General features: G+C 45.4%; 1 protein-coding gene across 1 annotated transcript in view; it reads right to left on the bottom strand.

The window, feature by feature from the left end:
- Positions 1 to 16,425, bottom strand: part of PDGFRB (platelet derived growth factor receptor beta) — a 251,497-nt gene that overhangs the window by 78,544 nt on the left and 156,528 nt on the right. Inside the window, exons 8-9 of the mRNA XM_086931313.1 lie at positions 12,966 to 13,081; positions 10,103 to 10,232 (exon numbers count right to left, since the gene is read on the bottom strand). Of these exons, the coding sequence (XP_086787439.1) occupies positions 10,103 to 10,232; positions 12,966 to 13,081 (246 nt within the window). The remainder of the gene's footprint in view (positions 1 to 10,102; positions 10,233 to 12,965; positions 13,082 to 16,425) is intronic.

Below are 16,425 nucleotides of genomic sequence, written 5' to 3'. Positions count from 1 at the left end.
GCCCCTATAGTACCCAGGGCCATTCCTGGGCACTGTAAGTGCAGTGATGCCTTTAAGAGTATAAGGTACTGGGAGGTTGTCTTTACGAACTCCACAGCACCAGTGTGGGATTTAATGTAAAATGAACCAGAGGGCATCTTAGAGATGTCACCTGAAAACCTTACCTACAATCCACGTCTGGACTGAGAGGCTGCCTAGGCTGCCACACAGCAGATATGTTGCTGGACCCCTGGGTGGAGAGCCCCTGCTCTCCTGGGCCTGCAACAATGCACATCCAGGGCGAGTTGCTAGGTCTCCTCCCTCAGGATGAGCAGGGGGAAGCTTCAAAGGCCTGCAGCCCTAGTGAGCTTCTCCAGACCACTTCTGTACTCAGCAACTAGCCCCCACCAGTTCTGACCCCCATTCTGGCGGGAAGACTGGCGGGAAACCCTACGTCAGGAAGTGGGGTGTGCCAGCCTGTGCCAACCCCACCCCTCAGATGGGGGAGTCGAGGTGAAGCACAACCCTGGGCCCTGGCCATCTTGAAGATAGGGAGCCCTGCCCAATCACAGCTAGGCTCCTGCCTCCCTCAGGAGAGGAGCAGACTAGGGGCTGTACCCACCCCAGGACAGGGACCTATTGGTCCCCGCCCTTGCCCTACCTGTAACACCCCTAAATTCAGTATTTAGGGGCACCCTGAACCTTCCTTCCTCAGATCCCGATAAGAAAACAAGAAAGAAGATCAAGAAGAAGACCCGCCATGCAGCTGCTAATAACAGGACGACACCAACTGACTTGGCCCCAGCCCTACTGGCCTGTCGACCCTGGAAACTGCCTCTGCTAAATACCGGCAACTCCTGCAGACAGCAACCTTGGACGAACCGGAGGAACTGCCTGCCGTGACCCTCTCAAAGACTGGGACTCCCCTGAGCAGAGACTCTGCTCCAACAACCATACCCCTGGTGCCAGCCAGGAACCGCGAAACCAGCCCACTCAGCACCCGCGAGCACGGCCTGTGCCCGAGTGACCCAAGACCACGAGGATGTCCCCCTGGCGACTGGGAGCCAAAGTCCAGTGCCCAAAGACCCTCCTCGATGACCCAGACGACGCCTTCAGCCTCAGAACCAGGGACCCCTCCAACCGCGACCAGCCGAGGGTAAAATCACCTCTTTTCCAAGAACCCAACTTACCTTTCGAAGTGGTGGTCGCACCTGAAGAATCCCCGTCCCTGAGCCTGCAGCCTTTGTTCAACTTTTAACTTTCCAATTGGATAACATTGAGCGCCCGATGGCTCAAAAGCACCCTGTACCCAGCCGCCTGCCACTGGTAGTGCAACTACTACCCTACTCTACTTCCCCACTTGCCCTGAGTAAGTGACCAGGAGTTCAGCTCCACAGCCACGTGGCCTGCCTGCTTGCAGCCACCAACCAAAGGCCCCATACCCTCCATTGGATTGCATTGGGCCTACTCTCTCTGCACCCGGCTGCCCCAGTGATGCTGAGGGTGTAACAACTGTGCCTTTCCGACCCTGGGAGACCCCTGAGTCTATGCCCAGAACCTTACCTCACCAGTCGAGTACTCACCTGAAAGCTGATAACTCACTTTCCTTATAAAGGCTAACATTGACTGGTTTTCACTGCAATTTCTTCTGTCGATTTTTGAAACTTTAAAATATTACTCTAAAATCAGCCGAATAATGATTTCCGAAATACTCACCTGGGATCAGGAGAGAAGCCAGTGCTGCACTTTCTAGAATTGCCAGTCGAGCATTTCTGCGGCGCACAGACGGATTTAGACCCAGTGTTGACTGCATCCATACGATGGAATACAATTAGTCAGAAACCAGATCGCCCAAATCATTGCGGCTGTTTTTCTAGAAAAGGAGTGCCCCGAATATCATCGGGCTGTATGTTTTTTAAATATACGATCAGCGGTGAAGTTTTCTCAAGCATCAGGAAACAAACTTCATAGAAGCCGGATGGCTCATTTTGAAGGGTGATTATTCCGAACGCCCACCGGGTTCCTATCCAAGAAGGGCCCTTAGGCACCAACTCACTACCCACCCTCCTAAGTCCTGAAGAAGACCTGCCCCAGACCCACAATCAAGGCGTCCAAGGGTCGAAACGTCGACGATATCATAACCATCGGACCAGTAGAGAATATTCAGTTACTAAGGCCAAATGAAGTGGCGTACTGAATGAATTACAATGAAATATCGAAACTGGCCTGTAAAGTGTTCACGGCAAACACCCAAACCCTTCCCCCTCCCCCCTCCCCTTTTCCTTCACTCACTTTTATATAATTCACTTTTTCACGAGTGCACTATATGTCACAATGCACACACTTTATTTATATGCGCCGTTTGTTACTAAGTAATTTTGGATTTTCTGATTAACTTATATGTATCATAAACAAGGTACTCATTAATGAAACTAATTCATTGATTAAAAAGATATTGTTACTCTGTTCTCCTTGGTACGGGATTTGCTGTTTGACTATGCTTTCATTTGATGATTGTTGAAAGTAATTTATGATCGATTAAGAAGTAATTTTGGGAAGATGAATATGCATTTTGAAGTAATCGGTTTATATACCCGACAGAACCATTGTATATACTAAAAAGTACTTTCTAGTTCAGTCTTGAACCGCAAAAGTAATCTTAACCGTATTACAAGTTACCTGTATTTTCTTCCATAAGTATACATTGACTGATTTTCTCTGAAATTTCTTCAAAGTGTCGATTTTTGCAAATTACAAAAATTCTTTAAAAATCGTACCAACTACTGAAACGTAATTACTTACCTGTCTTAGGTAGAGGTCCCAGTGCTAAACCTAGGAGTCCAGTCCTGGATTACAAAAGTAACGAGAACCTCCTTTACCTGTGACTTGAATTTCCTTCCATAGGATATATTGCTGGTTTTTCTCTGAAAAGTTTCTAAGTGTCAACTTTGAAAATAGATTTATAGCCTTTAAAAATTACAACTGTAACCAAAACGCTTTTACTTAACTGTTTACAGCTTAGGTCCCGGGACAGAATCCAGGATCCAGTCCTGTGGTTAGAAAAGTAATCCTGAAAGTAATCAACTGCATTTATGTAGAAAAACGCATTGAGCTCAATGTTAAGTTGTGTTTAGAATTGTGTACCCTATTGCAACCCCAGTAACGAATAGTTTCTTACCTATCGGTGTAGTTTTGAAGCTTGAAGATCTTTCTGGATTCACTATGCTGTGCATTATTCCGCGGTCTAGTGGTTGGGTACAGAATCGTAGTCTTTTTTTTTGTAGCCCAGGTGGGCATGGACGTTCCACCTTTTGGTGTCCTTCCTGTGACGTTGGCACGCTTCCTGCGGAATCTCCACTTTTGGGCGCCATCTTCGGATTCTTTTTTTTTTCGTGAATCCTTTTGCAATGTTTTCAAGTTCCTCCTTAAAGTAAATGGATTTCCACTTTGTCTCCTAAGGTGTCTGTTTGTATATCGCCTTGTATTTCCACCTTCTTTTCCTGCCTCATCTTTCTGGTGGAGGTGGGTGGGTTCACTAGTGAATCCAGAAAGATCTTCAAGCTGCCAAACTACACTGACAGGTAAGAAACTATTAGTTTTGCAGCATGAATCTTTCTGGATTCACTATGCTGTGCATAGACTTTGTAGCTGTTTGTTATGTTTGTGGCGGCTGGGTGGAAGATGAGTGTTGGTTGTTGAATATATGTTGAAGCACTTTCTGTCCTACTTGTGCTTCCTTGTTCATTTATATATTCACGCAGTAGTGCTTAGTGAACGTGCGCACTGAAGCCCATGTTGCCACCAGGCATATGTCTTGAATGGGTGTGGTAGCCAGGAAGGCTATTGTTGCTCCGTTTTTCCTGGTAGAGTGGGCTTTTGCCCCCTCTGTTAGTTCTTGACCTGCTTGTTTGTGGCAGAATTGTATCGTTTGTGCGATCCATCTTGCGATGGTGGCCTTAGTTGCTGGTCTACCCAGGAAACTGCTTGCGAAAGACGCAAAAAACTGCTTTGTTTTCCTGTGCTCTTTAGTTCTTTCCATGTAATGCATTACTGCCCTTCTAGCGTCCAGAGTGTGCGGTGCCCTCTCTGCGCTTGTGGATGGTTTCTGAAAGAAGCTTGGTATCTGTATTGTCTGGTTCATGTGAAACCTTGACACCACCTTTGGAATAAAGTGTTGGTCAGTTCTCATCACCACCCTGTCATTGTCTATTTGGATGTAAGGGTCTTGTAGCATTAGTGTTTGCAGTTCGCTTACCCTGCGTAGCAAGGTGATTGCCACTAGAAAGGCTGTCTTCATAGTGAGCATTTGTAGTGAGGCCTTATGGGTGGGTTCAATAGGCACCTTCATAAGCTCTGTTAGGACTAAATTAAGGTTCCATGCTGGTGGCGGCATCCTTTTTGGTGGTGCGATCCTTTTAGCCCCTTCCAGAAATCTTTTTACTACTTGTGATGTAAAGAAGCTCCTTCCTATCTCTCCTCTTGTGTAGGCTACTATTGCTGCTAGGTGTACTCTCAGCGAGGTAGAACTAAGGTTTGATTTTAGCAGGTGTTAAATATTTTAGCACCGTTGATTCCCTTGTCATCTTCTTGTGTATTTTTTCCTTGATGCACCATTGTGTGAATCTCATCCATTTTGCCACATAGCACCTCCGTGTGGTAGGTCTCCTTGCCTCTCGTAGCACCCGCAGTGTGCTCTCCGGCAGTTTCAGGTGTGAAAACTCTATGTCTTCAGGAGCCATGCAGCTAGGCAGAGGCTCTCTGGCTCTGGATGGAGTACCTCTCCGTTTTGCATCGAGAGTAAGTCCTTCCTTTTCCCGAACTTGTGAGGTGGTCCCTGCTCCATCTCCACTATTTGTGAGAACCATGACTGCCTGGCCCACTGTGGTGCCCCCAAAATCAGCGTCATGTTGCTGATTCTGCATTTGCTGATTCCCCTGTGTATCAGTGGTATCGGGGAAAAAGCGTAGGCACATGTTTTTGACCAGCTTATCCATAGGGCATTCCCCTGGGATTGTTCCCCTGGTTGCCTGGATGCAAAGTATCGGCATTCTGGTGTGTTGCAAATAGGTGATTGTTGGTGTCCCCCACTTCTTGAATAGCTTTTGTGTTTCTTGTGCATTGAGCTCCCACTCTTGGGATGCCAATGTCTGTCTGCTGAGCCAGTCTGCCTCCACTTTGTCCTTTCCGGGTAGGTGTATAGCTATGAGGTCTATCTTGAGTGGGATGGCCCATCTCTATATGTCCTGTACTAGGTTGGATAATGCGACTGATTGTGTTCCTCCCTGTTTGTTGATGTAGAACATTGTTATGGTGTTGTCGGTTTGTATCAACACTCTTTGCCTGTACAGTTGTTTCTGGAAGGCTTTTAGGCAGAGGAATTCGGTCTTCAGCTCCAGGTAGTTGATGTGCTTCATCGCATCTGTTGGAGTCCACAGACCCAGCACCTTGAGTTGGTTAATGTCTGCTCCCAATCCCTTCTGGGATGCGTCTGTGGTTATGGTCACTGTTGGGTTTCGTGGTGTCAAAGGCTTCCCATTTGTTATGTTCTCCTTGTTCCACCACGCAATCTCCTCTTGCACTGCGTGCGTTACAACCACTAGATCTTCCCAACTCCCTGTAGCTTGTGACCATTGTTGTTGCAGCCATTCCTGTAATGGTCTCATGTGGAGCCGTATATTGGGGACTAGGTGTATGCAGGACGCCATCATCCCCATGATCTTGCTCGCTGTCCTCACTCTCAGAGCTCGCCCCTTCTGCTACTGACGTGTCTCTTTCAGTAGGGCAAGTGCTCTCTTGGCGCTGGGGAACACTTTGCTCTGTATGGTGTTGATCTGTGCGCCTAGGAAGGTCTTCACTTGTTCTGGTTCCATTGAGGATTTCCCCCAGTGTATCGAGAATCCCAGTTCTGTTAGCGTTTCTGTGACCCGCTGTGCATGTTCTTTGCATTGTTTGTAGGAATTTAATTTTATTAGCCAGTCCTCGAGATAGGGGTATACATGAATCCCTTCCCTCCGTAGGTGCGCTGCCACAGATGCGAGGCACTTGGTGAAGACCCTTTTGCGGATTTTAGTCTGAAGGTCAGGGCAGTGAACTGGTAGTGTGCTTTGTCGATGGCAAATCTCAGTAGATGTTTGTGCTGCTTGTTCATGGGAATGTGTAGGTAGGCATCTTTTAGGTCTATGGTGGACATAAAGTCTCCATCCCTTATCTGAGGAATGACTTTTTGTAGAGATGTCATTTTTAATTTTTGTGTTTTTATGTATTGGTTTAGGAACCGTAGATCCAGGATGGGTCTTAATGTTTCGTCCACCTTTGGTACGAGGAAGTAGTTTGAGTACACTCCTTTGTTTCTTTCTTTGAATGGTACTGTTTCTATGGCCTCTTTGCGGAGGAGTTCTTGTGCTTCCTCTATGAGTAGCGCTAGTTCTTTTGCTGGGCACACTTTTCTTTTTGGTTTCCTGTTTGACAGTTTCTTTTCCAGTTCTATGCAGTATCCGAACTGTATGATGTTCAGTATCCATTTGTCTATTGTTATTTTCTTCCATTCCTGGAAGAAATGTTTTAGTCTGCCTCCTACTGGTGTTACATGTTTGTTGATCTTTAGTCCGTGTATCCCTTTTTTGTTGACTTTGTTGTGCCCCTCCCATAGAAGTGTCGTCTGGGTGGGCATGCTTGGTGGTACGGAGTCACTTTGAGGTGGGTTGCTGGCCCCCTCTTCTTGTTTGCCCTCGTCAATTCGCCCTCCGGCAAAAGGACTGGCCTGAGGCTGGTATTGCCAGGTTTGTTTTTGCTGGCCCTGCTGTGCTTGATTGTTGCCCTGGTAGTTCTGCTGGAATGTCTGATGTGACGTTCCCGGCTGGTTTCCCCCTCTTCTGTTTGGCCTCCATGTCAGGGTGCCTCTTCTCATTCCTCTGAATTGCAAGGCCCCCATGGACCTTGCAGTTTCATTTTCTTTTTTGAGTTGGGTGAGTTTCTCATCCACTGGTGCTCCGAACAGGGTTTCTCCATTGAAGGGGGTGTTCAGAATGTTATTCTGTACTTCTGGCTTGAAGCCTGAGATCCTCAGCCAGGCATGCCTTCTTTCTGGGACCCCGATCATCATGGTTTGCTGTATTCTTGCCTTTCTCCACCAGGCGTGTTGCTCTCTGTTGTTATTGCTCAAGGAGGTGTTTGAGCAGCTGTCCGACCTCGTCCCAATGCTGGTACGTATGTCTGTTGAGTAGGGCATTAGAGTTGGCAATGCGTCAGTGTACTGCTGCATTCCTCTCTATCTCCAGTGAGGTCTATCCTCTTACTTTCTTTGTCTGGTGGTGGGCCTGAGTTTGTGGGAATGTTGGCCCTTTTCCTAGCTGTTGCCGAAATGATGAAGTCAGCCGTGACAGATCCCTGGATGTAGGGAGGATCCTTAGAGGAGTGTTTGTATTTCTTCTCTGTCCTAGGTGTGACAGACCTGCAGCTTGCTGGTTCCTTGAATGCCTCTCTCCCCTGGTCCTGTAAACTTGGTAGCATGGGAAGGAATTGACTCCTGGTTTGAGTGGGGAGCAGGGTCGCTAAGAGGAAGCAGGCTTTTGGTTTTTCTTCCTCCAGTTTCACTCCATAAGCTGTTGCCGCGTTCCTGATGACCATGTTGTAGATACTAATGTCAACTGGCGGCGAAGGCCTCGAATGATACGTCTCCACAGCCTCTTCTGGGCTTTCGGCGTCGAGGTCCAGCCAATCCAGGTCCTACGCCACCGAGGATGCTGAGCCCAAACTTGTGTGCTTGTCTTCCTCGCCTTCTTCGTCAAAGTATAGGCCCTCTTCCTCTAGGTGTTCTTCGGGCTCTGGAGTTTTCGGTGGCTCTCAGGCATCGAACTCCTCTTCGTCCTCGACGATCGTCATCACCGGCTTCGACGGGATGGTGAACCTTTTCATCCGCTCGTCGAATTCTGTTTTCCTTTGCAGGATGTTATTCATTTCAGCCTTGAGCCTTCTCTTTTTCCTTTCCATCTTGGCAGCCTGTTCGGCGTCGAGTGATTCGGACGATCTCTTCGACGTACACGTCGACGTCGAAGTAGCCTTCGGGTCCTTTTCTTTTGGTGTTGAGCATGCCTTTTCGGAGACGTGCTTCGACGACCTAGGCTTTTCTTGTGTTTTCACCATATGGGAGTCCTTTTTGAAGGATCCGCTGGGCTGTTTGTCCCTGGATGCAGCTGCGGCCGTCAACATTTTTGGAGCCAGTGCTCCTTTCGTGGACTTAGACTCTGTTTTTCGAGAGTCTGACTCAGGCTTTCGAGAGTCTGTCGGGGTTTTAGGGGTCGACGTCTCTCCTACCTCGTTTGATGTTTTCTTATCGGTCTCTACGACTGTGTAGTGATCTGCTTCCTCAGTGATGTTGTCCTCTTCCTCACTGGAGAGGCCCAAGTCCTGAAGCGACGAAGGTTGACCATGGCCTTGCATGTTGTAGTTGGCTCTCCTCTGTCTCTCTCTTACCCTGATAGTCTTCGGGTGAACACGTTGAGGAGTTGCAATCCTTGCTCTCGTGGTTGACCGTCAGGCAGAGGTTGCAAACCGGGTGCTAGTCCTTCTGCGCGTACTTGTGGTGGCAATTGCGGCAGAATTTGAACAGTTTTGTCCATTCCTACGCTTAGGGGGCCCCTTGTGTGCACATTCTCCGTTGGACGTCGAAGTCTTCGATGTTCTCCTCCTTCTTTGTTGTCCCGGCTCAGTGGTCTTGTTTCTGGATGTATTCTCCAATCTTTTTTGGTAGATTTCAGTTTTTTCCTTCTTCTTTTCTCCAAAAAACACTGGAACCTCTAGGTGACTAACCAGACCCAACAGCGGAAAAAAGAATCTGAAGATGGCGCCCAAAGGTGGGAGCTACAGCAGGAAGCGTGCCGACGTCACTGGAAGGACACCAAAAGGTGGGATGCGACGCCCACCTGGGCTACGAAAAAAAGAAAAAAGAGAGAGAAAAGACTATGATTCCGGACCCAACCACTAGACCGCGGAATAATGCACAATATAGTGAATCCAGAAAGATTCACGCTGTAAAACTATTGTACTTATCAAGTCTATTGCCTCTCTGCAAAGTAAATACCAAAAGTCACTCATATTAAGAAAAGTATATTTTGATACCTGCTGGTTCTAAAATAAAACAACTATATCTTTTGATATAAAAACATAGGCCTAGAGTTTAGTTCTTGAGTGTGCGAAACCTTTTGCTGACTAGTTTCAGCCTTCTACGATAATCGTGAGGCTTTCTTCAGGACCATAGATGATCATCAGCGGGACCCGGTCCATGAACTAGGCTGCAGCGGGAGAGCGTGGAGACGAACGGTCCTCATGCAGGAAAACCCAGTGTGACCGGATCCATGTATCCTGATGCACGAAAAGCTAAAATACTTTTGTTGTTGGATCTGTAAGTAACCTGATCGACCACACTCACAGCGCACTTTAAGGTGTGCGCTGATACAAACACCACAGTGGCCCCCTAACCTTTTTGGCCACTCACCTCACCTATGGTCCTGAAGAAAGCTTCACGATTATCATAAAAGGCTGAAACTAGTTGACCTACACTTTATAAGGGATATAGAGGCACATTTTTACCTCACACATATCCCGCCTATGTTTTTACTCATGCCATAGGACCCTTCTATTAAAACGTTTACAAGGGCATTTCCTATAGGCATTTTTAGCGCTTAATCTCACTTCAGATAGCACTTCACTTCACACAACATCCCGCTCCGCTGTAAATAGGCGTCGATGCACAGCTGGATTGCACTCGGCAATCCAGCTGGATCCCGATGAAGAAGCATGCCACCTACCAGGTAGGTGGGTGAGGGGTTTCATAAAACACCGACCTGTTGTCAGCGTTCAGCTACTAGGTGACAGGGGAACAACCCTGATCTATACCTGCTAAAAGGACTTGTCCACGTTGTCTTCTATATACTACTGGGGAAAGTGACAAGTACCAAGGTCAGTTCCTCGCTCTCGTGTTGTTACATAGTGGTCAAATATCAGTACATTAGTTCAAGCCATTAAAACAGTCTTCCACAAATGGTGCCAGATCCTATAGTTACATTGCATTTTAGACTCATGGCACAACAAAATCTGGGTACAATAAGTGTCAAGTATCCCTTACCTCTTCATGTCGCGGCAGGTGTACCACGAGATTTCTGGCAAGGGCATTCCTTTACTGATACAGGTCACAACTACCTGCCCTCCACTGGCATCATGGTGGAAATCTTTCAGCAGCAGGACTTGGGCCGGCACTGCTCCCAAGGGAAGAAGACATGAGGGAGCCAGGTCAACAGTGTGACAGGTTTCAATCGACCTAAAATGTCTTTTCTAATTGGTGGCCTTTCCATTAGGTTAGTGGTGAACTGTTTTCTTGCCCTCCACACGTTTCTAGACTTATGCAGTAAGTAAACATTTGCATAAATATTCCAAAAGCACAGAACTTACAACTTCCTAGAACTTCAACTTGGAAAGATGAGAACCCAGCATGGATACTGGTAATGAACGGTTGTGCCAAGTTTGAGAAGGGAGCCACATTTTGGGGTATAACTGCACTATACTTGTAGCAAACTTTGTCCATAGTCTGTGGCAACAGGAAATCTTGCTATGGTAAAAGTTTGGGTGGCCAACAAGAGCACACAGTGGCTGTAGTCTGTTTGACACGTTTTTGGTGCCCATCTAAGACATAACATTGTTTTTGGAGCTTGGATAAAGATTACCATATGGATTATGTTTGCCATCAGGAATATCAGCTCCCTATATGCACATTACAAAGGACAATGTGACGTAGGGTGAATTTTACTGCCCACTTAGAACTCACTCCACGTATAACCCATGGGAAGAGAATTTTAATTTAATTACGTAGAGCGCTTGGGAAAATAAATAGCATGAGGTCTCTGTGAAGCGCAGAACATGGTATGGATTGTGTTGCCCACATGGGGCTGTATTAAACAAAGTGCCCCCGGGGTCAACAGGCGTTTTTGCCCACTTAGCGCACCCCCAAGGCACTTTGGTATTACATAAAGGGCTGCAGATGCTTGTGGGGCCCCTTCTGTAATACCTAGAGCGCTGGAAAGCTTTAGGCGCTAGCCTATCTTCAGTGGGCATTCACTCATTTGCATGGGGCGTGCCCCATGCAAATGAGGGAATCCCTTTGTGTCAACACTGTATTACAGATGCAGATGCTGAGGCAAAGAAGCTCTCAGGAGGCACACTGACAGTGCTCCACTTAAAAGGTTGCACACTCTCAGTGTGCCCCCTGAGAGCAGCCCTTTGGAGGAAGGAAAGGATCCCCCAGACATTCACTTGCATGTGGGTGCAGTCACTGTGAAAACACGGAGAGGCTTCAAAGCAGCTGCTCCGTTTTTCACATGAATGCGCTGCATCCAAAGCAGCGCGGGTTCGCGGCTGCCCTGAGACCAAGACATTCATCATAATTAGGGCTCCCGGGATTATGGTATTTATATTTCAGTCATTTCCGTCTGTATTTATCCATATTTATTTTTTGCTAATTTTACCAGTATGTATCCAGATTTTTTGTGAAAAAAATGAAGCTGAAATGTGTATATTTCTGCATTTATTTAACTAATTAGTTGACACTCGTGCCTGAACGCTTGACAGGTTTCAATGATATATACACACTCAGATGATAAAATATGCACTTATAAGAAATGATGCACATTTTAGTATCAAGGTTGTGCAAATCTACTGCTGTTTAAGGCTCTTTATTAAATTTCCTTTATTTTTTTAATCCACTTGTCTGTCAATCTGCTCAGCTATTGGCCTGGGAGTCATGACTAATATTATTTAGAACCAGTAAAAACCCAATTTCCATTTTTATCCACATTTAAAAATAAATGCAGACAGGAAAATACATGGTTTCTGTCTGTATTAATCTGTGAAAATCTGTAAAAACGGAATACAGAGAGCCTTAACCTCATCCGTGCTGCCACGATTTACCGCCGGTGCTGGAGCCCAATGTTAATGGGTGTGGTCATGACGGAACGGTTCCGTCATGAGCACAGCCCAACCGATGCTCATGACGGAACCGTTCCGTCATGAGTATCGAAAGGGTTAATCATAATTAGGGCTCCCGGTTTTAAGGTGTTTTTTTTGTTGACATTTTCGTCTGTGTGTATCCATATTTCTTTTTTGTCATCTTTATCTGTATTTATCCATATTTATTATGGGTTTGTTAAAAAAGTAAAGCTGAAAATGGTATATTTCCACATTTATTTAACTAATAAATAATGCAGCCATGCTGGAATGCCTTCCAGGTTTCAGTGATATGAACACCTACAGAAGATAAATCAATGCACGTATATGAAAATATGCACATTTCAGTACCAGCCTTGTGCATCTGTACTGCTGTTTAAGTCTCTTTACTAAAATTCCTTTTTTTTAACCCCGTACCTATTAAGCCACACAGTTATTGGCCTGGCAGTCATGGCAAAGTGTATTTAAAATCACTCAAAAAGCACCTAATTTCCGTTTTTATCCACATTTAAAAATAAATACAGACAAGAAAATGAATGGTTTTCTGTTTGTATTTTACCTGTAAAAATCAGTAAAAATGGAAAAACATGCCGTAATCATAATATGATGCATTTTGCTTCATTGTGCTGGGCGCCCAGCTCAATGGAGGAAAATCTAGATTTACACTGGCTATAGGTCAGAGAGAGAGAGAGAGAGAGAGAGAGATAGTGTGAATTACACATATAACCCCAGTGCTCACCTTAAACAAATATGGACTAGGCTTAGGCAGAATGGAGGTTAATCCAGTGTGAATCCTCACCCCTGCCTTGACTTCACACCAAATGTACATTTGCTTGCACTAAGTTGTTTCTGTGATGTATGAACTGCGACGCACCTTCCTTTGTTTGTACACTTGGCTTCTATTTTCGCTGTGCCATATTGAGCCTATGAGATGACTGACATTTATATTTGAGCTGGAATGCCTTAATGACTTGAAATGCTTAGTTGTGTACCGTTTATCTGAAGGTGAAAGGAGAACTCTTGTGCTTCATCTTCATTATAAACTTTAAGTTTGTAATGGCCTCCTTCGTCTTCCTTCACTCGCACGAGGGACAAGTTACTGTGATACCTGGAAGAAAAAGACAGTTTCTGAACATGTTTGATCTCTCTCTCTCTCTCTCTCTCTCTCTCTCTCTCTCTCTCAGCATATCATGCGCGCAGCAGGCGAGCAACATCAATTGGGCTGATATGTTTTTTGTTGACTTTATTTTTATAGTGCCTCATAGCACATTTCTAAGCACTGTAAATAACAGACCTTGTGATAACCTAATTTAATGGCACTCTTAGAAGGATGGAAGGTAGAATCTACTTTTGAAGCTTCAAAACAGTCACCTCAAGAATACTGGATGTTTTCACGGTGAGCATTAAGAGACAGATGTATCATTATTCAATTTGCAAAAAGGGGTTGGAAATTGAGTACATACTTTTTGTAAATGGATTCGGATTTCGCAAACCACCTTATGTACTAATAGGTTGGTTCACAAAATAACGAATCACGGGGTCGCAGAATGGCCTGCCTAATTAATGTTCATTAGACAGGTCGCAGTCTGTGAGCCCCTGCGATTGGTTGTAATCATAGGGGTATGGCCTGCAAAGGATAGCACACCACCAACATTGTGATTGCATTCCAAAACTGAAACTCTTTTTGAAGCCGCCAATGTCCCTTAAAAGAACTGGAAAATCTTTAATTAAAAAAAAATAAAAGTTATCATTTTTGAAAAACGTCTTTCTGACAAGTCAGTGGTTTGAACCACTGACTGCTCTGGCTGCCACCTCACTTCCCAATGGGGAAGGGGTCCTAAGACGATACCTTCCATTTTGCAAATAATTTACCATCTCTTTTGTGGAATGAGTAACTTTTTAATGGTTTGCAACTAGAATTGCTGTTGAAAATCATATGAAACATTCCAAGCCAAATTTCTATTTGGAAGAAATGCCCTTTCATGCCACTTTCAAATTGCAACTTGGTATGGGTTACAGAACACATTTTACGAGTTGTAAATGTTTTTTCCAACTTAAAAAATGAGTTTTGTATGCTACAAAAATACATTTTGCGGTTGTAAACCTTGTGATTTTGCAAATTTACTGCTCTGGAATCTTTTGGTACATTTGGTCTTAATTCACTGTTCAATCTGCTTAATGCACATGACATATATATACCTATATATAGGCATGTGTGCCAGTGTTGCACCTTGTGCAGGCAAGTATGTGCAATTTTCAGGGTTAGGTATGAATCCCTGCAGAAGCATCTCATCCTTTCATCCTTCTGAGATTGATAAAATATGCAGCACTTAGATGACTGAGGGCCTCATTTAAAGTTTGGCAGGTTAGGACCACCTGCCAAAAGGGGCATATGTCCAGTACACAAAAGAGTGAATCCAACAATTTATTTGAAGTTGGGGGAAGCACCAGTGGAAATCTTTGACCAAGAGCCCATCCTCCATTCAGGCAATGCATGTCAAACTTCAACTCTTTTTAAAGCAGTTGTTCCTTTGTACTTTTTTCCTGGTTGGACGATTAGGGAGAGTCTGGGGGTGCCTCACATCGCCTTTCTGGCTTGGGATGCTCTCCAGAGATTACAGGGCATGCCCCGGCACCGCCTCCCGTGCCAAAAATGCAGTGTAAGAATCCCCAAGGAGTGATTGATTCCCCATTGAGTTTTATGTTTGTTATTCTTGCTACCTTGTTCTACCTGGTTCACAGGGGGGCAGGAATAATTGTCTTAAAAAGATACTCTCTGGTTTTCTAAAAAAGAGGGATGATAACTGTAACCCCTAAGCCTGGTAAGATTTCATGTCATGTCAACCTTTATCGATGTTCATCATGTAGGCCGTGCACATAAGAAGGGAGGAAGCCTCGTTGTCATCCTGGTTCTGCACAATAGGCAAGCAAGTAACACTCAACTCCATTGAGCGTGACATGCCATTTCCCACGCTGAAAATCAGACCACCACCTTCCATCTCATCGACCGACGCAGAACAGGACTTCATTGAATTTTCAGATCTCCTCACCACCTCATTCATCCGACAAGCCCACGCCATCTTCTTGAGTGACTTCAACATCCCAGACACAGCAAGCCCAAAACAAAGCAAGAAACACCCTTTTCAACCATATCAATACACTTAGGGGCTTATTTACAAGTCCCTTGCGCCACTTTTGCGCCATTTTTAACATGGGAAAAGTGACGCATCTGCGGCGCAAGGGGCTTGTAAATCTGCCCCTTGGTGTTGTTCAGCATGTCATACAACTAATGCACTCAAAAGGCCACATCCTAATTTTTGCCTTCTCTACATCACTGATAATCCAGTGGAAACCACACAATTGCCATTGGACTGGACTGGACACTTTGCCACACCTATCTCCCTGCTCAGTGTGCAATGAAGAAACTAAGGCCAACAGCAAAGAGAAGACCAAACCTTCATATCCTTCAGAGACGTCTCCATGGGCAATCAAATGTTTGAACCCATGTTCAACACCTACACCCTTCCAAACAACTTCAGCAATTTTTTTGAACATCTACACCCCAATTAAAACATGCAAGAGCTAACCAAATCTTGCAGCTCTCTTGTATTCTAATGACCCTGGTGACTCAAAACAGTCAATCTGTAGACAGGAAGGAAAATGGAAGAAAAACAGAATTTGTGGTGACAGGCGTGCAGGATGTATATATAGAGTCGAATGTAAGTAAAGTACTGGTTGGGGTTGTAATTCGCTGCCATTCTGGGCCAGGCTTCTTTTACCAATGATTGGCAGAACTGCATTTATTAAAATGACAATCCTTCCAAGATGCCTTTATGTGTTTCACAGGAATTTCTGCTGGTTATCAGGACAACTGTTAGGGAGCTGGGTACATTAAGGGCACGATTTGGGCAGCCTTTGGAACCTGGCTTCTGCAGCCAACTCTCAAAATCCCAATTCAAAGAAATGGTCTATGCACATGATTTAACTTGCTCACTATCAGATTCCTGTCCCTTTCAAATGTGCAAGGACATCCTACTTTCAATGATTGTTGCCACCTCTACAAGGGCTCTCTTCAGCAACTCTATTACTTCAGAAAGAGAGACCAGCAGACAGAAAGACCAAGAGAGAAATTGTGAGACCAATAAGAGAGACCAAGAGAGACTAAGGGCTTCATTATGATGTTGGATGGCCATTGGTGGCAGTCCCACCGACAGACAGCCCTTTGCTCCAACCACACATCATTACATTGCTGGCAGACGGGCCCTTATCTGTCGGGGAACAGACCTCCACCTTCACCCAGATTAGTGATCCCAATGGGGCAGCGGTCAGAATCGTGATCCCAACTGGAGGCGGTGCCGAGGTAGGCACTGCCATCTGGATTACGATTTCCCTTTCCGACAGCCTTTATATGGCGTCTGACCGCTGTGAAAAGGCTGTCAGAAACAGACTTTG

The sequence above is a fragment of the Lissotriton vulgaris genome, chromosome 7 (assembly GCF_964263255.1).
Source record: "Lissotriton vulgaris chromosome 7, aLisVul1.2, whole genome shotgun sequence".
In the NCBI taxonomy this organism is placed as follows: domain Eukaryota; kingdom Metazoa; phylum Chordata; class Amphibia; order Caudata; family Salamandridae; genus Lissotriton; species Lissotriton vulgaris.
This window is presented reverse-complemented; position numbering and strand designations above follow the sequence as displayed.